Source organism: Heteronotia binoei, chromosome 15 (genome assembly GCF_032191835.1).
Source record: "Heteronotia binoei isolate CCM8104 ecotype False Entrance Well chromosome 15, APGP_CSIRO_Hbin_v1, whole genome shotgun sequence".
Classification (NCBI taxonomy): domain Eukaryota; kingdom Metazoa; phylum Chordata; class Lepidosauria; order Squamata; family Gekkonidae; genus Heteronotia; species Heteronotia binoei.
In genome coordinates, this window is record NC_083237.1 from 40,478,703 (window position 1) to 40,504,958 (window position 26,256).

The following is a 26,256-nucleotide window of genomic DNA, read 5'->3' on the forward strand; positions in this document are numbered from 1 at the left end:
CGCAAGTTGGAGATCGCCTGCAGGGAAAGCGCCCTGCCCTGTAACAAACCTAGGTCATTCCCACCCAAGTGGATGACCAACAGATGAGGAGGGGAACGAGGCCGATTGTCGAACAACAGCGACAACAACTGGGCCCATCGCAGTCCCCGACGCCCCAACCATTCAACAGTGGCCCATTTGCTCAGTCCGAGCTGCGACCCAAGTGACAAACTTCTTGCGAAATGGGCCGCCCAAAAGACCATGCTGTGACCACATATGAGGATCCTCAGCCTCCCATGTCGAGCCACAGCACCTGAAACAAGAAAACAGAGTCAGAACACCCAACACCAAGCTTCACCCTTGTGAACTCAGGGGAGCAACAATGGACGAACATAAGATCGAAAAGCCGGAGACCTCCACCGCCCCACCCGTTGAATGGCAGGTCCCGGGTATCCCATGGCTGCGGCCGTTGATGCCACGCCAATCCGAAAAGAGTGCGTACCAAAACGGAAACCCCCCAGGCCCAGATTACCCAAGGCCTGGGAGGTAACCGCCCAAAACTGATACTTCGTAAGGGGTGCTCCCCCCTCGTGCCGGAAAAAGGGGCCCTTTTCGGAACCACGCAATTGACAGTACGCATGTAGCGCCTGGACTGGACACAGTCCAGGCACGGAGCAGGGACCCAATCTAATAGTAGTCCCTTTGGCTCGCTGGTCAGTCTTGGACCGCCGTACCTGCAAAAGTACCTGCCCTTGCTTGAATGACACATCACCCATCTGCAAGGCGGTGTCACCAGTGTCCCTCCAAGAGGGCTGGACCAGCTCACTAACACGCAGAGCTCCGAAAAAGGCAGAAAGGGCCGCAGCATGGAACAGCACCATCTCGTAGTTTGAACTACAGACTTTGGGCCATTCCCCCCCCCCAAACCCTGCAAAATGCTGGGGGATATGGGCTCGCGAGTGTCGGCCCTATGTCCTTGCTCTCTGGACCATCCCTCAAGCATCTTCTTGATCCTAAAATCCTCCCCGACGGCAGGGAAGCCTTGTGCCTTGCTGAGAAATGACAACGCCGCCAAGTGGCCCCTGATGGTTTTAACCTTCATACCCTTAGACTTCAGAGAAACACAAAACTGCATCAAATGGGCCACCGGGATGGGCCATACCTCACCTAACCCGGCGGATCGGCGGAATCCCTTGAACAGTGAAGACACGCGATCATAAGCCCTCCGCGTACTCGGGGCAAGCGCTAACAAAATTGCCCTACCTGCTTCGGCCAGCCAAGGTGCCAAAGGTGGGTTGGCATCCGGGTCGGATGGGCGTCGGCCTCCGGGGCAAGAAGGCGGAACCGCTCCATCTGTCGGCGAGACAGGGCATCCGCCACCCCGTTATTAATGCCGGGAACGTGCTTGGCGACGAATACGATGTTCAACTGTAGGCAGCGCAGGACAAAAACTCGCACAAGCGACATAACTGGTTTGGATTTGGATGTCAAAGAATTGACCACGTGCACTACCGCTAGGTTGTCACACCAAAAGTGCACGACCTTATCTGACATTTGTGCACCCCAAATGAAAACCGCTACAACTATGGGGAAGAATTCCAACAGAGTCAAGTTTTTACAAAGGTCACCATGGAGCCACTCTGCAGGCCATGGCTTGGCACACCAATGACCCCTGAACAGGACGCCAAACCCGATGGAACCAGCCGCATCGGAGGCAATTTGGAGGTCGGCTTCAAGCATCAGTTCCTCCCTCCAAAAAGACACTCCGTTGAAAGAAGTCAAAAACTCCTCCCAAACTTCAAGGTCACCCCGGATGCTCTCAGTCATCCGGACCCTATGGTGGGGTAGACGAATGTTAGCCATGGCATCGCAAAGGCGCCGAATAAAGGCTCTACCCGGGGCGATGGCTCTGCAGGCGAAGTTCAAATACCCCACAAGTTGCTGTAGCTTGAGTAATGACACCTTGCGCCTGCCCTTCATTGCGCGGAGTCTGGTCCTAATCTGGCCAACCTTGTCGTCCGGTAATCGGGATGACTGTTGCACCGTATCTAATTCGATACCCAGGAAAGTGATGGAGGTAGCAGGTCCCTCCGTTTTCTCATGAGCGAGTGGCATGCCCAACTCCGCTGCTAGTCTCGTGAAAAGGTCTAGTAAACGGGCGCAATTGCCAGAACCAGATGCGCCCGCAAACAAAAAATCATCTAAATAGTGCACCACCTCGCGGCAGCCCGACCTGTCCTTGACCAGCCACTCCAAAAAGGAGCTGAAACCCTCAAAGGCGGTGCAGGACACAGAGCAACCCATAGGTAATGCCCTATCCAGGTAAAAGTTACCTTCAAACTGGAAACCCAACAACTCGAAGTCTTCCGGGTGAACTGGCAAAAGTCGGAATGCTGATTTTATATCACATTTCGCCATTTCCGCGCCAGGCCCGCAGCTCCGTATGACCTTGACCGCTTGGTCGAACGATGTGTAACGAACAGAACACAAATGGTCGGGTATACCGTCGTTGACTGACCCGCCCGCAGGGTATGATAAATGGTGAATAAGCCTAAACTCACCAACCACCTTCTTAGGGACAACCCCCAATGGGGACACCCTCAAGTTGGGCACAGGAGGGGCGGGGAATGGGCCAATAACTCGCCCTTCAGCGCATTCCTTAGCGATCTTTTCCCTGACCACGTGTTCTAAACCAATCACCGAACGCAAATTGGCAGCACTACAAGGGACCCGGGGTCCGATGTAGGGGATGCGGAAACCAAACGTAAAACCGTCCAACAAATACAACTTGTCCGCGATTCGCGGATAATTACGAATAAAGCGTTCAAGGACCATCAGACGAATGGGGCTGGGGCCCTTTCCCCATCGGCTGTGAGCCACCGCCGCCCCCGGGACGTTTAGGTCCGCCTTTTGGCTTCGCCTTACTACAAGCTGAGAAGGCATGGGGACCTCCACACAGCGGGCATTCATGTTTGAATTTGCAAGCCTTCCTCGAGCAGACGCCTTGGGAGGTGAACTCCCAACACAACAACCGGAGTTGAACCGGCTGGCCCGCCACTGGGCGGGCCGTTGAAGTGCTTGCTTGCTTATGGACCAAATGCCCACTGTCAGCCCTATCCCCAAAGTTGGGTTTTGCAGGGGCCATCAGTTGCAACCATAACTGTTGGTTGATTTGGTCCCACGGCATTAGGGGATTAATTGCCGCCCTCATTCGAAACGTTTCGTCGTACTGCAACCAGGCGGGACCGCCAAAATCCGTACACGCCCTGTATATAATATCGCAGTACTGGAATAAGGTGGCGGCCCTAGCGGGCTGTGCCCTGGCTATAACACCGGCGTAAATGAGAAAGCCCGGCAGCCAGTTGGCCCAGGTTCTGTCCACTCTCCGCTGCTTGAGTTTTTCCTTTTCCTTTTCATCCAGTTCCTCTTTACTTTTCTTCTCAAGCTCTCTATACAATAAACTAAAAACGTCCACGTACTCGCCCCTCAGAATCTTTTCCCTTGTAGCCGGGGTGAGGTGGTCACCCAACGGCATAGCGGGGTCGCCGTACGGCATAGATAACAAAGGCACCGATCCATAGGGGTTTTGCATGTATCCCCACGGATAGCAAGGCACAGCCAGCCATCCGAAAGGATGCACGGAGTGCATTTGGTTACCCCATGGCAAAATTCCCGCCGAGGCAGGCGTGGGGGGTGCCTGAGGAAGCTGTCCCCAAGCTACAGTAAGGCCTGGTATCTGACCAACCATGGCCCCGCCCGGAGCCCATGAAGGGCCCGGGACTGCAAGGGATGGCCCTTGGCCGCCCTCGCGCTGCCAAATGTCCACCCTGGTATCCCCAGACTGCAGTGGTAGGTTTCGGCCCCAAGGGCCCCACGGCCAATGAGTGTGTTGTGAATCCAAGATCGCCCTACCTTCCTCCAGAACCGGCGTCACCGCTGCAGCCGCCTGTTGTGCCACTTGAAGCTGCTCCTCAGGTTCGTCCACCACACCGCTGGCACCACCCACCGGTGGTTCACCGCTCGCTTCACCCCCCTGCGAATGGTCTGCCCTTGACCTGGCAACCATAGTCTCCTGTAGAAAAGAAAGCCTGGAGAGCAACTCCCTCTCAAATGTAATGGTTTCTGACCTACCAGTCGCGCTATGGCGCCCCGGCCAAACCGCTTGGGACCCAGACGCACCCTGCTCCTCCTCCAAGACCCTTACCCTGTCTAATATGGCTTGCCGTATTACCTCCGTATCCGTCTCCTCAGAAGGGGGGTCAGTATGCCTGCGCTTGGCAGTTGCCTTGGCTGGCTGCTTGCCCTTAGACGGGCCCTGACCTTTCTTAGGAGCCATACCAAAATCCACACGTAAAGCTGCAAAAGGGGGTGAAGGTGTGGTAAAGTGGGAGGGGGGGAGTTGGGGGAGGCAGGCCAACAAATCACCGGGTGTGGCCGAGACCCCCCACAACCAGGCAACTTCCGCTTCACAAGGAGCTGCTCTACCCCTAAGCCACCGTCCCTCAGCAAGGGGGGGGGTTAAGCAGGGATGCTAGCGCAAGCCTGCCCCAGGCCCCCCAAACCAAACACACGCTGCCAACACCCCCCTGGCCCTGAAGCCACAAATGCCTCTAAACAGCCCAAGCCGGTGAGAACCAGTAGCGTCGTCCGGAGAGCACCAGCGCGCCACCGAAAACCCAGAGGGGGGGAGAACGCAACAAGGCCCTCTCGCTCGCTGTAAAGGGGCCTACGCTGTCGCCCAAGGAAAGGGGCCGCCCCCACCGCCCGAAGCGCCAAACCGTGTACTAGTCCCGATGGGCTAGCCGCACACCGCAGCCTCCTCTTCGCCGCCTGCCCGCCGAACAGCTGATCCGCGGCGCCGCGGGAGCTGCACTCGCGGCCCCTCCAAAGCTCGCTGAGCCGGGAACTGGGCGCGCCGACGCAACACGCAGCACACCCGCACTCAGTCTCAAAGGACCGCTGCTGGACGAACGGCAAGGCCGCCTTCCGGCCGACGACGCAGTAAGTGAGCCAACGGTCGTTCAGGCTCCCTCTGGACCGACGCCTCCACGCAACTGCATGCGGAGGTTTGGGGCTGAGGCTACTTAAAGCCTTGCCCCCGCCCCTTAACAGTTCCCGGATGCCCGGGTTGAAACTCTTTTATCCTGCCGGGGCTGCAAATGGCGGCCCCAGGGCGCGCAGCCGCGTTGCGGCGCGGCCGGGGTGGGGCCGGATAATGGAATCTTGCCCCTAAATCACAGTAGGCTGCCACCAGGCTTGTTCTGTTCAGGAATGCAGAGCACAAGCCAACTTTTGTTCTGGCGTGTTAACTAGTAGTACAAACTTTTATCTCCTAGGGACCCAAAATTCCCCCAGGCACATTCACTGTTTAGTAGGCAAAAAGGCAAGTGGAAAGCTTCTGCAATGTCCAAACACACTACTCAAAAGAAACACTTTATACAGGTTTATTTAAGGTGCAAAACCTTATTAAAATACTATTTGTACAGAAAATTTAAAATGGACATTCAATTATCTCTAACTAAAATGCCTTGGAAATATTAGATATCAGTCACAGTCATGAAGCACAGCCAGTTTCTAATAAGGACATTCAGTTTACGGCATTTCAAGCAGATCTGGATCTCAATCTGTCCAGCAAAGTTTCAGGGTTTCCCCAACTGGAACAGCACCTATAGCATCCCTGCTATGGGACTAAGTATAGGTCCCAGAAGAAGGGAAAACTTTATTTTCTTTTAACCACTCTTGGAAACCTCCACCCTAGGCAATAATTGCTAGTTAATTCTAATACTGGGCTGCTACATGAGAACCCCAACTACTTCAACTATTCAAAGTTCTTGAAAAGGTAATCTGAGTCACATAACCTAATGGTCTGCAGATGGCCCTATCAAACTCAGGAATGTAAAATAATGGCTGGGCTTCTGCAAGGAACTAAACACCATCTCTTTTCCCTGCCAGGGCCTAAAGTACAGCCACAGCTTGGTCTGAATAGCTAAAAAATTAAAATAAAATAATCCCAGTTGCTACATTGTAAATTTCAGTTTACTGTTAGAGGGAAACAACTATCAATGATATAGTTAATTATTTTATTTTTAACACCATAACTGCTGGTGGTTTTCTCATATTGTTCTTCAGGTGCCAATCCCTTCACTTGAAATGCATGCTGCTAGTGAGTAAATTTAATTTAAAAAATGAAGAAATCAAAGGAATATTAAGATCTGTCTTGTTCAATATTAGTCACAGGAATTAAAACTTTTGGGAGAGACCTGGTGCTCTTGAAAGCTTTCTTGAGAGCTCCCTTGACTTCTTGGTTCCTCAAACAATAAATGAAAGGGTTCAACATTGGTGTGACAATTGTGTATACAACAGACACCAATTTGTTGAGATCAAAAGGGTGGATCCTCTTAGGCCGTGCATACATGAAGAGAGTGGCTGAGAAGAAGATGACAACCACAGTGAGATGAGCAGCACACGTGGAGAAGGCCTTCTTCCGACCTTGAACAGTGGGAATACGCAAAATAGTGGCAATAATGCAGGTATAAGAAACGATGGTGACCGAAAGTGGAACCAACAGAATGATCAAGGCTAAGACAAAATCCACAATTTCAGCCACTGTCATATCCTCACATGCCATATTTAGCAAAGGTGAAATGTCACAGAAAAAGTGGTTAATAATATTAGGGCCACAGAATGGCAGGCGAGATATGAAAAGAACCTTCAGCACTGAGGCCAAGAAGCCTGTTAACCATGAACCCATTGCTAGCTGCAGGCAGAGGCTCTGGGTCATGACTGTTGAATAACGTAATGGATTGCAAATAGCCACAAAACGATCATATGCCATGACTGCCAGAAGGACACACTCTGTACATATGAGGGAGCTGAAAAAGTAGAGCTGAGTCATGCATCCTTCAAAAGAGATGCTCTTGTTTTTCACTAGGAAATTGACCAATAGTTTGGGGACAATCACACAGACATACCATGTCTCAAGGAAAGAGAGATTGCTGAGGAAGAAGTACATGGGCTTGTTAAGCTGAGGGTTGGTTTTGATCACAGCAATGATAACAATGTTCTCCAGGAGTGTCAGGACATAGATCACCAGGAATATCACAAATAGAAGCACTTGCAGATCCATGCTGGCTGGAAACCCAACTAAAATGAATTCCCGGATTATAGTCTGGTTTTTGTAATCCATAGGTCTGCAGTACTGAAGATACAAAAGCAAGAAAATGAGAATGGCACACGGTTGCAATGAAGAAAAAAACTATCAGTTCAAAAAAGGCAACATGAGGAATAATGAACTTTAGAGAAAGAAAAGGAAACATGAATCATACAGAGGACACAATAAGTATTTATTTCCTATGTTAAATGGCATATATTTTGTTTGTTTTTAGATTTTAAAAGCTTAGTGACAATGTCTGGAATGCACTCTACAGTCATACAGTTTACTCTAGAGTTTTGTAATTTTCATAATCCTATCTAAAATATGACCACCAAGTTTCTGGTTATAGATTTTTTAAAAAGAATTTATTTTAATTTGATAGGAGGATTTGTTTTCAGTTTTCTAAGCACTTCTGCCATATTCTCAAACTCTACAATTTTTCTGTTAGCTGGGAAGTGTTTTGAGATAAATTGCTCCCTGAACAGAAATAACCAAGTTGTAAGGAAGAGAAATGTGCCTGCCAGAACTGTCTAGGTGCTGTATAAGAATAGTTCTAAAGTATCTTGGCAGGCAATGGTTGTTCACAACAACTCCTACCTTTTAACTGGAGATGCCTGGGCTCAAACCTGAAGCATTCTACACATTAAAAAAGAAAATCACTCCACCAGTGACTTGCAGTATAGTTTAATTATTAGACTATCAGAGCAGAATCTGGGAGACCCAGGTTCAAATGTCCACTCTGTCATGGAAGCTCAATGAATTACCAACCACACATCTTTAATTTATTTCACAAGCTGGTTATTGCAAGGATAAAATGGAGAAAGACATTGTAAACTGTCATTGGTTTCCAATTGGAGAGGAATAACAAAATAAATTATTTCTTCTACAAATCTCTCTCATCTGTGCCATTTATTTAAATATTAAAACTGTAAATCCTCCACTTTGTGTGACTTCTTATGAGAATGCTTTATTTTTATTTTTTTTAAGAACCCACCCTATGGAGCAGACATGTAAAGTTTTGGAAAAGCTGAAGTATTTTTCCTAGAATGGGATTCTTTGAATTTTAAACCTCTGCCATTGCCAGACTCTAGCTTTGTCATTGCCCAGATTAATGCAAATAACTGCTCCTTCAAATCCAGAGGAAAAAGCTCAAATTTAGAAAGATCTTCCACCACCTTATCAGTTACCAAAATGGAAAGTTTCACATAAATTAATTTAATGAAATTAAGTTGAGGAGGGCAACAAAACTTCCTTCCCTCTGAAATTTTTGACTCCTTTCCTCCATGAAGTTTTTCTATTTCTATTTTGGAGCTTACTTATGTGTTTGTTTGCATTTATTTAAAGGTCATTAGCTGCCTTTCTCCCTTGCAGAACTCAAGGTGGCTTGCAATGAACTAATCATGTCACATTCCAATTATTTTCACCATTTTGTTACAGAGAAGAAGCAGAGTTTATTCTAATTCCATCCCAAGATTTATCCAAGGAGCTCAACACAGCACTAACACTTCTCTCAAGCTCCATTTTATTGTGTGAAGTTGCTCAAAGCAGTTTTGCTGACTCAAGGTCACATATATTAACATCCTCCATGAAGTTCAATTGATTTAGACTTAAGTAAATTTGCTCTGCTATTGAACGTTGTGGCTATGTGGGAACTTGAAAGTAGCTCTCTTCAGTCCTAATCTTAAATTCTAGAAAGCAATCCTATGCAGGTGTACTCAGGATCCTACTCCAGTCTATTTAACAGGCTTACTCTGAAGAAACTGTTCTCATGATGACGTTGCTAGTTACCATATCACAATAACTGACTAGTGTAGGTAGATAAGATATTCTGTAAATAGAAAATAAAAGGGATGAATGTTTTGCAGTGCTGTACAAGGTAGGAGTCTGCACATGAGTTGATGCAGTTTTTCAAGCACGTAAATGTTGAGCCTCATTCCAAGAAGCAATGTTGAAAGATTAGCATAAATTTTCCCTGAACTACACCCACTGCTGAAACCACATTTGCAGCTATTTCAACTCTATTGCATATCAAAAGGAAGCTTTCAGTACTGTGTTGGGTAGCAGGCATTTGGGAAAAGAAATTAAATATTTATTCTACATGTAAAGAAGGAGGGGAAAAACTGCACATTTCCAACATTTCTGCAAATTAGGGCTACTTCATTTAACATTGAATCACTGCTTCAGTGTTCCTTTCTTTCCTGCCACCTTTTATCTCTTCTAAAGCCATAGGTTTAGTGCCAGAAGAAATGAATAATCACAGGTACCTTTTCAAAAACTGAAACTACAAAAACAGATCACAAGTCCCTGAACTTTTACCTGAGTTGTAGGTGAACTTCAACAGGCTTTTTCACCTAATCTGCTGGTCAGTAGTTTTTCGTTCCAGTTTGGGTTGGATACTGTAAAATAAAATTTACAACTGCTTGAATGGCATTTCAGTTTGACTTTCCCCTTGCCACCTTTGCTTCTGACAGAAAACGAACATTTTAGGGGGAGGGGGGACTATAAAGAGAAATTGCTACAATAAAGAGAAATAGCCAAGTTGTTAGGAAGTGAAATATGCTTGCCAGAACTGTCTAGCTGCGGCATAAGAATTCAGCAGATATTCTCCTATCCTCTATCAGGGGAATTTAAAATTCCTTTCTGTGCTGCAGGGTTGGCAAACTTAGCTATCTAGATCTTTGTTCATTTTTTTTTTTTTGGCCTTTTTACTTTTCATACCACTGTTTGCCATTATGATCCTAATAAACAATCCCCTAAATCTTAAAGGTGAATAACCAGTCAGATTAGCGCTTATTTAACATGACTAGGAAGCTGAAAAGAGGCTTAAGTTAGTAATTCCAATTTATTTCTTTTCTTCTTTTTTGAAGTTTATATCCATACAGGTTATAAAGAATATAGAAACAAATTATTTAAGCTTGTGACAGTTAGTGTAGTAGAGATGTTAATGTGGTTAATTATATCCATAGACTTGGGCCACAATGACAGAAAACAGTTCAACAAATCTAGGAGACCCCCCCCCCCCCAAGTTTGCAGAAATATCTGGATACACACACACACAACCATCTAATAGTAGGGGTTAAATTACCCCTATGAGGTTTGACTATGCCTATGCTGGTAAATAGGCAGGCAAGCGAGTTGCTGCTGAGAAGCTGCCAAGTGGGCAGGTGACCAGAAGAGTGGCCACTCCTGTTGCCGGGGTGGGGAGCTGCTGGGCATGTCACTGGGAACATCATTGACACTTCTGCTATGGGGAGGGGGGAGCCATCAAGCAGGAGGCCAGGAGAGCTGCCATTGCTGGGGGGTTGTGGCTGGGAGAATTGCTGCTGCAATTGCTGCTACAAAGTCCACACTTGTGTGTTAATTTTTGACCCAGCCATATCTGACAATATTGGAGCACTGAATGGACTTTCAACATACTTGAAAAATGCCTCAGGTTTGCATGAAAAAAATAATAAATAAGCATTGTGAGTTAAAAAAAATCAAAAAAGAGTGACTGTAGTTAAAAATTGATGCTGTTGATGGCCATTGCTAGTCCTAGGAAACCACAACAGTTATGAATAGGGTTACCAGCCCTTTTGGGGGGATATTTTGAAAACTGGGGATCCCCCAAATTCATGGGCTCCTGCCTGGCACTAACCAGCTGACTAATGGGGGGAAACCCCACCCCCAACAGCCACAACCTGATGTGACATCTCCAACGTGATGATGCCACACATGAGTGACATCATCACACCAGGTATGCCACACATGGCAACATTGTCCCACTGCTCACTCCTGAAAAGCTCCCTCCCTCCCATTCCTGCTGTTGAGACAAACCTGACAAACCTAGTTATGAAAGTATTCAAGACTTGGTTTCCTTAACTAAAGGGGGAGGTCCTTTCTAGCGATATTTTGACTTTTGAAGGAGAATTCATTGGGCCAGGTCTGGCAGCAACTTCTGGGTAGGTTGCTACCATGCAACTTGCATGACTCACCTAGGCCTGGCTGCCACCCCATGGAATCCAGTGTTGTACAGTGGCTAGAGTTTCAGACTAGGATGACAAATCATTTTCTACCTTGGGAATTCACTGGGTGGTCTTGGGCCATTTACACATTTTCAGCCTAACATACCTCACAGGCAGGAGGTATTGGCCATTAATAGCATCAGGATGCTTCCTAATGGGCTAATGGCTTCCACCTCAACCTAGGACAGGTCAGAGCTATGACAGAAGGGCTGATAGAAGGGTGGTAGATAAGGAAGAAAGAAGGAGACAGGAAAGGATGAAAGATTATGGAGGCTTTCAAGAAATGGAAAGAAGAAATAGTAGGAGAGAGGGAAATGAGATATGCCTGCACGTTCTTGTGGGTTCCTACTTGTCAATAACTAATCTGGACTGGGGGAGGGGGTGGAGAACAAAAATGGAGAATGGTAGGGAAAGGCTTCTGAATGGAAATCAAATCTTTAGCAACCTTTTTGCCCAGCTCTAGGCTTTAAACATTAGGCTAAGAGCCAAAGGACTCCTGCCTTCAGCCTTCAGTTCATGCCTCTAGGAATGTCCAAACCATTTAAGTAACTGTGAGCAGATGAGAACAATCTCAGCCAGCTCTCATTCAGGTACTCCTAGCAACCTAATCAAGTGCCCCTAGCAATCTAATCAGGTCTCTTCCACTGACTCCTCTACTTTTGTTTCGTCCTGATCAGGCTGCTGTGACTATCCATAGTTTCAATGGTTTGCCCGCCCACCCCTTGAATGAAAACACTACGCAAATTATGGGTTAAATTGGGACTTTATTTACTTTTAAGCTGATCTGCACCATAACATACATCATAAAGCACGGGTTGCATTGAACTTGCAAAGCAAGCTCCTTGACAGGGCAAACCAACCCCGGCTCAGGGCAAGGTCTGGAACACTCCATCCCTTACCCATCACAGCCCGCACGGTAGGTAGTGCATAGAGGGGATGGAATCGCTCACCCCGGCCCACAACTGTGAAGCCTTAAGGTCGTTAATATGCTCCCCCATCCCCGAAGGGGCCCCCAACTAGGCCACTGTTGGGTTTCTGTTGCAATTTCACTTCCTGTTGTCATGAGTTAATTAAATGTATATGCATGCTGATGCTTAGCCAGTGAGAGATAGAGCCAATGAGAATGTGTGCACGTATTTCCTGCTCAGGCTAGGTGTCAAAATGTAAAGTGACCATTGAAGCAATGCCCTAATTGGTTAATCCATATATTTGGGAGGTAGTCTGGGGGAACCATTTGGTCAGTTTTATTGCCCTTTGTGTAAAGCCCTCATATCTCCATGCAGTTAGAGTTTGGGCTCCATAGAGTCGAGATGTAGCTTAGAAGCTAGAAAGGATATTGAGTCCTTCTTTGTTTTCTAGTAATCCCAGTAACCCTTTCCTCATAGTAAAAGTAAACTCTTTGTTCTTAAGCTAAACGTGTGCCTGGCTTGATTATTGTGGTTCTTTCCACGCAACTCTGCTAAAGTGTTTTTAAACCCCAACAGCCACCCGTACTGCCAAGTCTCTAGGTACCCCTATTGTGGACCCCCCTCCAATTGCTGCTGTCTTGGGGTGCTTGCCAGTTCAAAGCCCCCCTTTAACTATGCTTTTCCGCCATCCCAGTTAGGGCCTCACCCGTGAGAGACCTCTTTATGCCTCATTCTCTTTGACCATGTGGAGCAGGTGAAAAAAGGCCCCCTCTACTGCCAATCTGAGTGAGGCCCAAAAAATTCCTGCTCAACCCCATAACTGGTGGCTAGTTAATCCCACCTGGTCTTAATAAGAGGGTGGGCAGGTGGGGAGCTCGAGATGGCCCAGATTGCTCAGAGGATGGTGGCTGCTGCCAGACATGGCCAGCCATCCGCCTCCTGATTGGCCAGGTTTCCCGCAGTGAGCCTGCATAGGCTCATCCCACCCCCGTGATTTCCTCCGAGGAAGTGGGGGGTGGGCAATTGCGGTGGCTGCTCTATGGCACCCCACTGGTTTTTTAAGTATTTTATTGCTTGTGATGTATTGCATTTTGAGATCCAGTGTTGTGTAGTGGTCACAGTGTCAGACAGTGTCTGGGAGAACCAAGTTAAAAATCCCCACTCTGCTGGATTATCTTGGGCCAAGTACACATGCACAGCCTAATCTACATCAACAGGGTTGTTGTGAGGATAAAACGGAAGAGAGGAAAATGATGTAAAACACTTTGCATCCTCATTGTGGACAAAGGTGGGTTATAAATAAAGTAAACAAAATGAATCGCATTTGGAAAAAAGTACATAGATTTTTTTTAATAAGGTAAAGAACAATGTTGATATAAAGGTAAACTGATGCATTAAGTTCTCTAAATCTGAGACTTTTGTTGCCCAACACAAGCACAAAAATTATTATCAAGCAATCAGATTTCAAAGTAACCAGTCCTTGAATTTGAAACAAAGTATGGTTTATTGATAATCCAAGATGCTTCTATTGAGCTAGGTATTGGAACTGATACACAGTAACATTGGAGGGCATACTTAAAAATGGCACATCAAAGATTCTCTAAACAAAGCTACAATTTCTAAACAACGCTGTATTCACGTGTGAATCTTCACACGGTAAACTTCTTATCTCCCCTGTGGTTTCTGTTCCTGGGACCAGGCCTGAGAACCCGTCCCTGGAGGCACTTATCTTCAAAGAGCGAATTCTTGCATTTGTTAGTAAAAGCGAGAGAGGCGCGAACGACATGCCGGCTATTTTCTACTTTGATGTGCCTAGCTTAGTTCAGGGTTAGTAGCATTCATGGAGCCTTACAGATACATTCAGTTAGCATCCTACTATCAAAGGAAAGATTTACATTGCTTGACATACTGTCCCCCCTAAGCTCGTGCTCGGGGTTTGTCTGGGTGCAGTAGGTAAAATCTTTTGAGAAGGAGGGGGGCTCGAAGGTCTGAGGACTTCACCCACTCATCGCAGCTAGGAGGGAAGTATTTCCAGCGCACCAAGTAATATAAGACCCCCCTTTTCTTCTTGGCATCCAGCACCTCCTGCACCTCATGATGACTCTGACCCTTCACTTGAATAGGTTTGGGCTCTGGAAGGCGGGGGTGCCAAGATGTAGCCCCCGGATCTTTGCGAAGAAGGCTGCAATGGAAAACAGGGTGGATTTTACTAAACAGTTTAGGCAGTTCTAGTTCCACCGTTACTTTATTTATCACCCTCTTTATCTTGAACGGTCCCAAGTATTTATAAGCTAATTTCTGGGACGTTTGTGGCAGTGGCAAGTTTTTGGTAGATAGGAACACTGTCTCCCCCACTTTAAATTCCCATTCGGGGGGATGCTTTTTGTCAAACTGGGCTTTGTAATCTCTTTTCGCCATCTCTAGGTTGTCTTGGATGACCGCCCATCCCTTCCTCAGAGTCTCCCACCACTGCTGGCAAGAAGTAGTGGGTTGAGTTCTGTTGTTGCTGGGTAACAGGGGGAAGGGCTTCCCTTCGTAGCCATTTACAATTTTAAATGGTGTTGTTTTGGTGGAGCTATGGAGGCTGTTGTACCTGTATTCTGCGAATGGCAGTAGCTCCACCCAGTTGGATTGTTGATAGTTCACATAGCACCGTAAATATTGTTCTAGAAGGGCGTTCACTCGTTCCGTCTGACCGTCCGTCTGCAGGTGATAGGCGGAGCTTAATCCTTGCTCCATGCCTGTCAATTTACAAAACTCCCACCAGAAGTTGGCAACAAACTGCAGCCCACGGTCACTAATGACCTTGTCCGGGAACGAGTGTACTTTTACAATGTGTTGAAAGAACAAGTATGCAAGCTTTTTTGCTGTGGGGAGTTTTTTGCAAGGAATGAAATGTGCTTGCTTCGAGAATGTGTCCACCACCACTAGAATCACAGTCCGGCCCTGGGACACCGGTAATTCCACTATGAAGTCCATGGACACTACTGACCAAGGCCGTTCAGCCATAGGGGTCGGCTGGAGAAGGCCAGGTGGTTTTCCTCCCCGTTTTTTGGCCATTATGCAGACCGGACAGGTGGCCACAAACTCAGAGATGTCTTTTTTCATGTGTGGCCACCAAAATTGTCTATTAACCCAGTGCAGCGTTTTTACGTATCCAAAGTGGCCAGATATCTTGTTGCAATGGCAATGCTGTAAAACCTCTTTGTGGAGAGCTTTTGGGACGTATAGCTTTCCGTCATAGTACCAGAACCCGCCTGTCCCTTTTATGAGCCCGTCCGGTCTCTCCTCTCCCTTGCACTCTGCTTCTCTGATCAGCCTGTTGCCCCCCCCCCACGGTTCCAACGCTCTAGGCTTTCTCCTGGACCGTGTGGTCACCACTCCCACCACAGCCGAGGGAGGAATGATAGAGTCTACCACCTCTTCCCTTTGGCTTTCATGCTGTGGCAACCTGGATAGGGCATTGGCTAAGAAGTTTTTCAACCCCAGAATATGTTTAAGAGTAAAATCAAACTTGGCAAAGAACCCAGCCCACCGGATTTGTTTCTCAGTCAGTTTTCTACGCCCAGTGAGTGCTTCCAAGTTTTTATGGTCGGTCCAGATCTTGAATGGTACCCTGGCCCCTTTTAGCCAAGACCGCCATGTTTTCAATGCAAAAGTTACTGCAAACGCTTCTTTGTCCCACACCGACCAATTGCGCTGCTCATGTGAGAACTTTTTGGAAATGTAAGTGCATGGCCTCAGCCTCCCTTCTGAGTCTTTCTGCATTAATATTGCTCATACGGCCACGTCGGAAGCGTCACATTAGACCACAAAGGGTTTAAGCTTGTCAGGATGGGCTAAGACTGATTCACTCATAAACAAGCGTTTAAGTTTGTCAAATGCTTCCTGACAAGTTGGGGACCACTTCAGTTTAGCCCCCGGTTTTTTCGCTTCCAGGCCTTTCCCTTTGGTTTTTAATAAGTCTGTCAAGTGGCAGCATCACCTGGGCGAACCCCTGAATGAACCCCCTGTAAAAATTCACAAACCCAAGGAAGGATTGTAGCTGCCTACATGTCCTTGGGGGTTCCCAATCCAGTACCGCTTGTATTTTCGCAGGGTCGATCGCCAATCCCTTCCCTGAGACTCGAAACCCCAGGTAGTCGAGTTCAGTTTGGTGAAACTTGCACTTTGACAATTTGGCATACAGTTTGTGCTCGTACAGGGTGGTGAACACCTTTCTCACTAATTGGATGTGGGTGTCAGCAAAGGATTCATTGAAGTTTCAAAATGATCAGACTTGTCTTTGTTAAAAACTAAGTTTCATTTATTGATAACTACAATGTTACTCCGTCTACAGATTCATTGGAACTGATAACAGATAGCTTGAACCATAGGCATTTATGAATACACTTCAAAGGATTTGGGCTTTAAACTATTTCCCATAATAAAACTACAGTTGGTCTCTGCAAGTAACACTTTCACACGCCCGCTTATCTTTCCCTCCTGGTAGTGTCCTTGCTCTGCTCGGGAGGCACCAGCATGGTTAGTTGAACATTTTGCACTTCAAAGGCCGTGCTGGCCTTTAGATCCTTGGCAACTTTCATCCCCGTCTATTCCCACCCCCCCTCCTTTACTATGCAGAGTACAGTGGGATGGCAGGTCCTTAGAATAAATAATGATGTCATCAAGATATACCACCACCCCCTTGTACAGATACTCCCTCGGGACCTCATTGATAAAGTTCATGAACAACCCCAGGGCCCCTTGTAATCCGAAAGGCATCACTAAGTACTCAAACTGCCCCATTGGAGTGTTAAAGGCAGTCTTCCACTCATCCCCCTCCTTGATCCGCACTCTAAAGTAAGCATCTCTCAGGTCCAATTTAGTGAAGATGGTCCCTTCCGACATGGTGCTTAGCAGATCCTTGATTAGTGGGATGGGGTAGGCATTGGGCATTGAAATCCTGTTTATCCCGCAAAAATCTGTGCAAAGCCTAAGGCTCCCATCCTTTTTCCAGAACAGGACTGGCGCAGCATGTGGCACGGTGGCCGGTCTAATGAAGCCCCTCTTTAGGTTTTTGTCTATGAACTTACGCTGTTCAGCTTTTTCTGCCCACTCCATGGAGTACAGCTTAGCTTTGGGTAGCTCCTGACCGGGGATAAGTTCAATGGGGGTAACTCATTCGCCTCCTCCTCGCTAAACACCTTGTGCAAGTTTTGGTATTCTTGGGAAATCTATTGGGCCTCTTCCACAGATACGCACATCTTTTCATTCCTGGGGGGTGGATTAGGTCCCCAACTCCCCAGCCAGTGGTGGCGTTTGCACCGTTTGTTGGTGAAGTCTATGGTCTGCACCCCCCACTGTATGTCCGGCTGGTGCCTGGCCAGCCAATCAACCCCTAGCACCACATCGAAGGATGAGGAGGGGGCGATCACGAAAACCTCCACATCCCAGTGTTCATCTATCCCCACCAGTAGCCCTTGAGTCTCCTCTATGCAGGGCTCCCCTCGCATTTGCTCAAACTGGATTGGGTGGGGTAAGGGCGTTTGGGATAGTCTGAGGGCATCCACTAGCTTTGGGGTGATAATTTCCCACGTACACCGAGTCAATCAGAGCCTGGCGTGAATGAAGCATTTGAGCTCCGGGTTTAATAATGTCAATGGGACAAAGAATAAGGATCCAGTTATTCTCAACTGTAATGGTGCCGTTAGATCCATGACCTGCCTCCCGGCACCTTTCAGTGCAGGTCGTTCTCATTTTCCGCCAGCTCGGTTCCCCACGACTCCTCGCTCAGGTAATCTAAAATTATAGTATCCTCGTCAAGCACCATCGAAGTTGTGGTGCTGCCCCGACTCGACTCCTTCAGCTTGGCCGGTGTTTTCTTTGGTCCCACCGCGTTTGGTTTCGGGTTAAGGGGGGGGGCTCGAGGCTTCTCCAGGCAGTTGGCAGCCAGATGGCCTGGATCGCTGCAGCGGAAGCACTTGCGACCCGTGGTGGTCTTAGAGGTCCCCCCTTGGGTTGATCCTTTCTTCCCCTCTGCTTTGCCCCCTGGTCGAGCCTCACGTTCCCCTTTCCCCTTGCTGCAGTTGACGTTGGAGGGCCACACGCTTCATGTTATTTTCCACCTCTCCAGTCAGTTGCACCCACCCCACTAGAGTCGTGGGGCGGGCCTGCTGGAGGGCCTGATCCAGGAGGCTGGCGTTGAGGCCGCGTTGGTAAGCCTCGATCTTCATCATCTCACTCCAGCCCCGGACTTTGGCGCAGTGTGCCCTGAAGTCGCCTGTGTACTCCCTCACCGATTTTGACCCTTGTTGCATGTCTCGTAGTGCCGTGACAGCCCGGGTCTCCTGGAGAGGGTCTTCATATTGGAGCAGTAGAACCTGCAGGAATCCGGCCACACTGTCCAGTTCGGGACCCCGGGTGTCATACAGACTCATGTACCAGCGCCTGGCTGCCGCCCTTAGTTTGGACCCTAGATAGTCCACTTGACTGGGGTCATCAGGAAAGGTATTCCCCAATAGTGCATGTAGCTATTGGCCTGTATGGTGAAGTATTCCACCTCTTCTGGGTCGCCATTGAAGGTGGCGTCCAGCTCTCGACCCCGCCCTAAATCTCACGGTCCCGGGAATCCTGGCCCTGGCACCAGGATTCCGGGTGGTACTGAAACTGCTGGGACCACCAGGGGGGCTGGCACTGCTGGTGGGGCCGCCGGAGCCGGTGGGGCAGCCGGGGCTGGTGGGGTGGCCGGGGCCGGTGCAGGTGGCGCTGGCGCGGCTGGAGCCAATGGCTCCCTCCTGAAGTCCCGTAACAGCAACCAGTCGATCTGCCTCTGCATCTCCCAGGCCATGAACATGGCGTTCGCTTAGATCTCATCCTGCAGCTCCCGGGCCATGGCCGTCATTTCCCCCCTCACCGTCTTCAGGATACTCATCTCCTTGGGAGGGCTCCCGTTTTCCTCCTCTGACTCCGATCCACGTCCGCGGTCATTGTCTGATCTCGGTTCCTCCCGTTCATCATCCTCCTGAATAGGGCAGTCGTCCCTCCTATCTCTGGGGTTACCACTCATTCCCCCTTGGATCGGCCTCATCAAGAGGGTCTCATGGCGTGCCGGGGCCTCATCCATCAGGGCGGTGGAGTTTCGCGGCTCCCAGTTCCGCGGGGTGATGAACAGCTCTTGGATGTGCAGCGGGGATCCACAGTCCCCGACTCTCCGCATCCCGACGATGTGCCAGGGGGGAGTTCTTATTTCTGCTACTCCAAGGGGTTCAGTAGGTTCTCTGTTATCTGGAACTTTTTCAGCCATCCAGCTTAAAAGTGGCCGGTTCAGATAAACCCCAAATATGGATCAGTTCCAAAATGTCAAGCAATCAGATCTCAAAGTAACCAGTCCTTGAATTTGAAACAAAGTATGGTTTATTGATAATCCAAGATGCTTCTATTGAGCTAGGTATTGGAACTGATACACAGTAACATTGGAGGGCATACTTAAAGATGGCACATCAAAGGTTCTCTAAACAAAGCTACAATTTCTAAACAATGTTGTAGTCACGTGTGAATCTTCATACGGTAAACTTCTTATCTCCCCTGTGGTTTCTGTTCCTGGAACCAGGCCTGAGAACCTGGCCCTGGAGGCGCTTATCTTCAAAGAGTGAATCCCTGCATTTGTTAGTAAAAGCGAGAAAGGCGAGAGAGGCGCGAACTACATGCCGGATATTTTCTACTTTGATGTGCCTAGCTTAGTTCAGGGTTAGTAACATTCATGGAGCCTTACAGATACATTCAGTTAGCATCCTACTATCAAAGGAAAGATTCACATTGCTTGACAATTTAAACTAAAATTCAGTGCAGTCAATGCTGCATACTTCTATGTCATGAAAGATCACACTAACTGAATGTTCTATTTATTTATTTAAAATATTCCTATGCCACTTTCCCGCCCAAATAGAATCTCCAAGGAAGTGAATATCAAAACATTAAAACATTTCAGTACTAGAACATTTTAAAAGAAGTATATGATAATTATAATTCAATAAAAGCATGTAAACTTGTAAATAACAAAATCAGGGAAGAGGGCCAATAAAAAAGAGGAGGAGGGCAATAGCAATTATTGGGATTATGCCAAACAAAACAAAATGTTTTCACTTTCTAACAAAAGACAGCAATAGATGAATCTCCCTGGGGAGGGAGACCCAAAAGGCCTTTTCTTGGGTTGCCACCAGTCTAGCCTCAAATGGCAGAGGTACCCAAAGCAGGGCTTCCAAAAAAATGATCAGACTAGACATACAGGTTCATAAAGGTAAATGTTGTCCTTAAGATATGTTGTCACCAAGCCATATAAGACTTTAAAGATCAATATCTGCTGGCTGTTTTAATGATGTATACTTATAACAAATGTTTGATTTTAATTATATATTGTGAAATGTTAATTTAAAGTGTAATTTTATACTTTTATGTTAGTTTTATATATGTTGTAAGCCGCCCTGAGCCACTCGGTGGGAAGGGCGGGATATAAATCCCAGATAAATAAATAAATAAATAAATAAATAAAATATCAGCACCTTACATTGATCCTGGGAGTAAATTAGGAACCAGTGTAGTTGGAACAAGACTGGAATTTTATGGACCCTACAACTTACCTTAGTCAACCATGTGGCAGTAGCATTCTGTACAAAGCATACTTTCTGGACAGTGTTCAAGTCTGTAATGCTCTTACTTTCTCAAAGAAGGCTACACAGTTGTTATGGAACTGGCAACTTTTGGCAACTACACTTTGAGCTGAATATCATTTACACATTATTTGTGTTTTCTCCACTTTCTTTAACATTTATCCCAGTTTAGTAACAGAACATTCCAACATACTTAGCTATGCAGTTGAGTTGCAATCATAGATCTAAGTGATTTATTAAAAATGGATCCTTATGATAGCAATATATTCCTTGCTTTTTAAAAAGGTTCTTCCCTAAACACAGATATTATTAATTGTCCCCCTTGCAATTCCACCACATCAAGAATTTTGAAAGAGGGGAAGGGCATTTCAAGTAAATTCCCTCATTTTAAATTGCTTTATAACATGACTATCCCTCAGTTAGAACAGGAACAAAAAATAAAGAAAGGTTTCTCCCGAAGCTGTTTGGGAATTTTCTTATGTATTGGAGTATAGGATAAATCCAATTTCAAATGTGAATTCAGATAATATTTTAGCTTAGTATGTTGTCATTGATTAGATTTCACTTTTATTTTTCTTGTACATTTTCCTCAATATTAATATAATTTGAATCAGAACACAGTGGCATCAGACCTTGGAGAATCTTGCTTTAGTCTAAGTAGTTATTCACAAGAGAGAGAGAGAGAAATATAAAAATTTAACTCCAAATGGTTTGGCCAGAGGTTTATTTCTAGTTTGTTTGTTGTTTCTATGACTGCTTTCACACATTGGATGATGTGTTTTCAATGTATTATAACAATATTTTGCAAATGGATTTTCCTAAGCTGGCAATTGAATTTTCCTGTTTCATATAGGAACTTAATGCATTGACAGTAAGTACACTATAGGAACTTAATGCATTGACAGCACATATAGGAACTTGATGCATTGGCAGTACATTATTTGGCATGTGTGAAAGCAGTCTTCTGAGTGTTCATTATTTGGCATGTGTGAAAGCAGTCTTCTGAGTGCCACCCTGAGCCCGCCTTCTGGTGGGGGAGGGCGGGATATAAGAATAAAATTTGATTTGATTTGATTCATTTAAACCCAAGGACTATGGGTTGGATCCAGTCAGCTTTTCTACTCAATCATGTCCAGTTCTGCTTTTTGTCCAACATTATTTTAGTACATTTTAGTACATGTCAGTGCCATGATTGCCAACATAACATTGTAGTATAGTCAACGGGGACAGTTCTTCCTTTTTCACCAGCAGAAACAATTTGTTGGATCCAATCCTTTATCTGTCCAATTATCATTATCATCATTGCATGTAGCTCAACTGGGTAACTCAACTGAATCTTGAAATCAGCATACCAAGTTTCCCCGGGGGCAGGGTGGGGCGGGGATTATAAGAGTTTCTGAGTATTCAGGGTAGGCAGAAAAAATAAAATTTTGCAAATAAACCATGGTAAGCATTCTGTAAGAAATATTTAAAGGGGGTAAATGAAGGGGAAATTGGTCTGGCTCAGCTCCTGAGTTAAACGTAAGGAAGGGAAATTTAGGTGTGTAGTGGTGGAAGTCATCATTTCCCCCCAACCCAGCACAATTTATCATGAGCTCCTCATGATCCCAGCTTGTATGAGCCTAATGGTTGTCAGACACTGAGTTACCACTCAAGCTAGAAAAAACCTTTTTCAGGGCTTCCTTTACTTCCTGATTCCGAAGGCAGTAAATGAAGGGGTTCAGCATAGGGGTCACAATAGTGTACACAACTGACACAAGCTTGTTCAGATTAAATGAATGGATTCTCCTCGGTCGGGCATACATGAAGAGGGTAGCTGAGTAGAAGATGACAACCACAGTAAGGTGTGACGCACAGGTAGAAAAAGCTTTTCTCTTTCCCTGGGCAGTGGGGATATGTAAAATGGTATTTATTATGTACAAATAGGATACCATTGTGACTGACAGTGGAATTAAAAGAATGATGAGAGCAAATACAAAATCAACCATCTCAGCTACAGTCCGGTCTGTGCAAGAGAGGTTGAGCAAAGGTGAAATGTCACAGAAGAAGTGGTTGATGACATTGGGTCCACAGAAGGTTAAGCGGGAAATGAAAAACACCTTGATCATAGAGATAAGGAAGCCAGCCAGCCAGGATCCCACAGCCAGCTGCAAGCAGAGCTGAGCAGTCATAACTACTGGGTAGTGCAATGGGTCACAAATGGCAACATAACGATCATAGGCCATGACAGCCAAAAGGACACATTCAGTGCAGACCAGAGAGATGAAAAAGTAAAGCTGGGTCATGCAGCCTTCAAAAGAGATACTTTTGTTCTCTGATAAGAAGTTAACTAGAAGCTTTGGGACAGTTACAGAGATGTACCAGGTTTCCAGAAAAGATAGGTGACTAAGGAAATAGTACATAGGTTTGTGGAGATTGCTGTTTGTTTTGGTCAAGGTGATAATTACAATGTTCTCCAGGAGTGTCATGGTGTAGATCACAAGGAATATGACAAACAGCAATACCTGAAGTTCTATGATGGTAGGGAATCCCAGTAGAATAAACTCCTGGATTCTGGTCTGGTTTGCTAATTCCATATCAGGCACAAAAACCTGCACAAAGAAGAGAAAATAAAATCATTTGACAGGGTTTTGCAGTGTTTGGAAAACAAAGCAATATTGTGCATACCAGAAGACGGTATAACAAAGTCACAGCATGAGAGGAGCAGGCACACCAGGCAGCATGTATCTAAACCAATGTCATAACCTAGATTTTTTTTAAAAATACACACATTTTAATGACTTGTTTTTAATACTGGTAATTTTATAGTGTTGCTTTTACTTGTAAGTTTCTTCAAGTAGGCCTCAGAGAAGCAGCATACATCATTTCTAAGTGAAAAATACATTAAAAATCTTCTCATGCAGAAGAAACATTCAGTCCCCCTTTCCTGTGTGCAATCTCTTTGTCTCTCCAGAGCTGCCTTGTCCTGACAGAGGAAGAACCACAGAAGAATTTGCAGAGAATGTACAATCTTCTCCTCTCTGCAAATGGAAACATTTTCTGCACATGCAGGGAGATCTTTGGATTCAAGCAGGGGTCATTTTGTAAAAAAGAAAAAAAAAGTAGTGGACCTCATCCAGGGATTGTTATGCAGCCGCACATACTAGTCTATGGACAAGGAGGTGGAACTCTCAGGAGGAGGAGGAGGAACTCTCAGAAAGGTTCAGGAGCTGTGCTCCTGTGAGCTCCCACTGAATCTGAGGCCTGGATTCAAGTCAAAACAATTAAAAGTAAACCAGACCTCCACCACACACAGATACATGTAGAAACTCATTTCAGATTACTGTTGCTGTTTTTTTTTTTTTCTCTTTTCCCCAGACAGGCAGTATGGGGTAATTAGCAACATAGACATATGAACATATGAAGCTGCCTTATACTGAATCAGACCCTTGGTCCATCAAAGTCAGTATTGTCTTCTCAGACTGGCAGCGGCTCTCCAGGGTCTCAAGCTGAGGTTTTTCACACCTATTTGCCTGGACCCTTTTTTAGTGGTGATGCCAGGGATTGAACCTGGGACCTTCTGCTTCCCAAGCAGATGCTCTACCACTGAGCCACCGTCCCTCCCCTAATGTAAAGCTGCCATATACTGAATTATACCATTGGTCTATCAAGATCACTGTTGTCTATTTGGATTGGCAGCTGGTATTCAGGATCTCAGTAGTTGCTTTCACTTCCCCATTGTGTGTTGTACTTCACACTTCTTCCAAGTAACAAGCAAGATCACTACTTCACGTGGCTGTATCACTTTACAATTGTTAAATGTATATGTAGAACGGTACATACAGTACATGACAATTTCTACTCCAGGACATTGAAGAAGTTCTCTCAACACTTTAAGGCTGGTATGTTCAAGCATGATCACTTGATAACTGTAGCACCAAAAGATGGCTCACCTAACCCTTAAATATTGAGCATCAGGTGCTAATTTGTATATGCATTGAAATGTAGTGATCAATTTATACCCTTTCAGCCTGTGTGGAGAAATCAAGTAATGGATTAGCATATGTAAGGCAGCCCACATATGAAACAAAACCTATTTGGGTTCTATTCATTGAGTTATATTCATTGGGATGACCACTGATACTAGGGATGTTCACACATTTATGGTCCTCCAGCAGGACCAACCAATGATTGGCATGTATGATTAACCCACTTCAGATTGAACACCACAGACAGAATTTCCAGTACTGAGTAATGAAATAATATATATGTAGACACAAACCCACACTTTTGTGGGACCTCATAAATGTATACATGAGCTATGTACCATAATACAGTCAAGAGTTCACACAGTTGTAAAGCAGATGAACATACATTTCTGTCACAGAATGCGAGTTGGACCCAATCAGCTGTTCTCCTGGTGGACAAAGAAAGAAGACTCCCCTTTCATCACCCCAAGGCTTTGCTTAGTATCTCTGAACAGGCAATATACTTAAACTATGTGGGACAGAGTAAAGAGAGCAATTGGGTGAAATTGAGTGAAATTGAGTGTGTGCGGGGGGAACTGTTTAGATCTAACCTCAATTACTAGTGGAATTTATTTCAATGGCTTATTTATAGTCAATATTCCAAATTATCTCAGTTTATGCTTTGGGTTATAAGGAATTCTTGTGTTTGTAAGAGAATTTGTATAGAAACTCTATGCCTTTTTATAGCCCTGCTTGTACTTTATAACACCTATATCTCAATGGAATCCAGGAATTGTTCAAATATCTTTACCACATTTTCTGCTCAATCTCATTTGATTCCCTCCCCAGTACACTTCAAGGCTTCCCCCACAGGGGGATCCTATTATCCTCAGCATAGCTTCTCTGGTGGTCAAGGGGGCTTCTCCTCCCTCTTTCACATGTACAACAGCTAGTAGGATCCCACAGATTGTTCATCGTTCTGGTCACAGCCCAACCAAAAGTAGAGTTTGATCCAACCTGCTTATTTAGTCAGTCTTGTCCTATCAACCCCCTTCATTCAGTCTTCTTCATACCTGACTTTTGCTTGTGCATGTCCCATATCTTCAGCTAATAGGGACTCCCTGAAAAGTCAACTGGATAGAACTCACAGAATAGTTCTAAAAGGTTTTTATTATTATTATTATTTATGTGGAAAATTTTTAGATATATGCTGAACTACCAGATTGGAATCAATGTGCTGATCTAGAGTTTCCATTTTACTAAGAAGGAAACATTCCTCAGATGCAAAAAGCCTCCCAACTGTACCTGGCTCCTTGGATCAGCGGAAGATTCCACTCTTTATGGAATGGAAGCTTTGGCTTAACCCAGTAAGGCTCTAGAATACTTATCATTATCTGGACCATGCCTTGCATGTTTATGTAAATAAGATATATTCTTTAGTTCCATCATTCAATATTCTGATTTTTTTCACTCAATTGTGTCCAATGCCCTTCCTTATTACAGCTCCCATCCCATGTAGATTCTGTCAGTGTTGATCCCACGATTCCTAGCCTACCTTTTCAGGATAGAGAGAAAACCCTTTCTTTCTTTTTCACCAGTAGAAAAATAAGCTGGACC

At 45.8% G+C, this 26,256-nt stretch overlaps 2 protein-coding genes across 2 annotated transcripts; both read right to left on the reverse strand.

The window, feature by feature from the left end:
* Nucleotides 1–6,184: 6,184 nt before the first annotated feature.
* LOC132583532 (olfactory receptor 6B1-like) lies at nucleotides 6,185–7,165 on the reverse strand. The gene has a single exon (XM_060255160.1). The coding sequence runs from the start codon at nucleotides 7,163–7,165 to the stop codon at nucleotides 6,185–6,187; it is 981 nt and encodes a 326-aa protein (XP_060111143.1).
* Nucleotides 7,166–22,314: 15,149 nt separating this feature from the next.
* On the reverse strand, nucleotides 22,315–23,268 carry LOC132583533 (olfactory receptor 6B1-like). The gene has a single exon (XM_060255161.1). The coding sequence runs from the start codon at nucleotides 23,266–23,268 to the stop codon at nucleotides 22,315–22,317; it is 954 nt and encodes a 317-aa protein (XP_060111144.1).
* Between the last annotated feature and the right edge of the window lie 2,988 nt (nucleotides 23,269–26,256).

Excerpts from the sequence above, each read along its gene's own strand:
- LOC132583532 (XM_060255160.1), bottom strand. The coding sequence starts at position 7,165 with ATGGATTACAAAAACCAGACTATAATCCGGGAATTCATTTTAGTTGGG.
- LOC132583533 (XM_060255161.1), bottom strand. The coding sequence starts at position 23,268 with ATGGAATTAGCAAACCAGACCAGAATCCAGGAGTTTATTCTACTGGGA.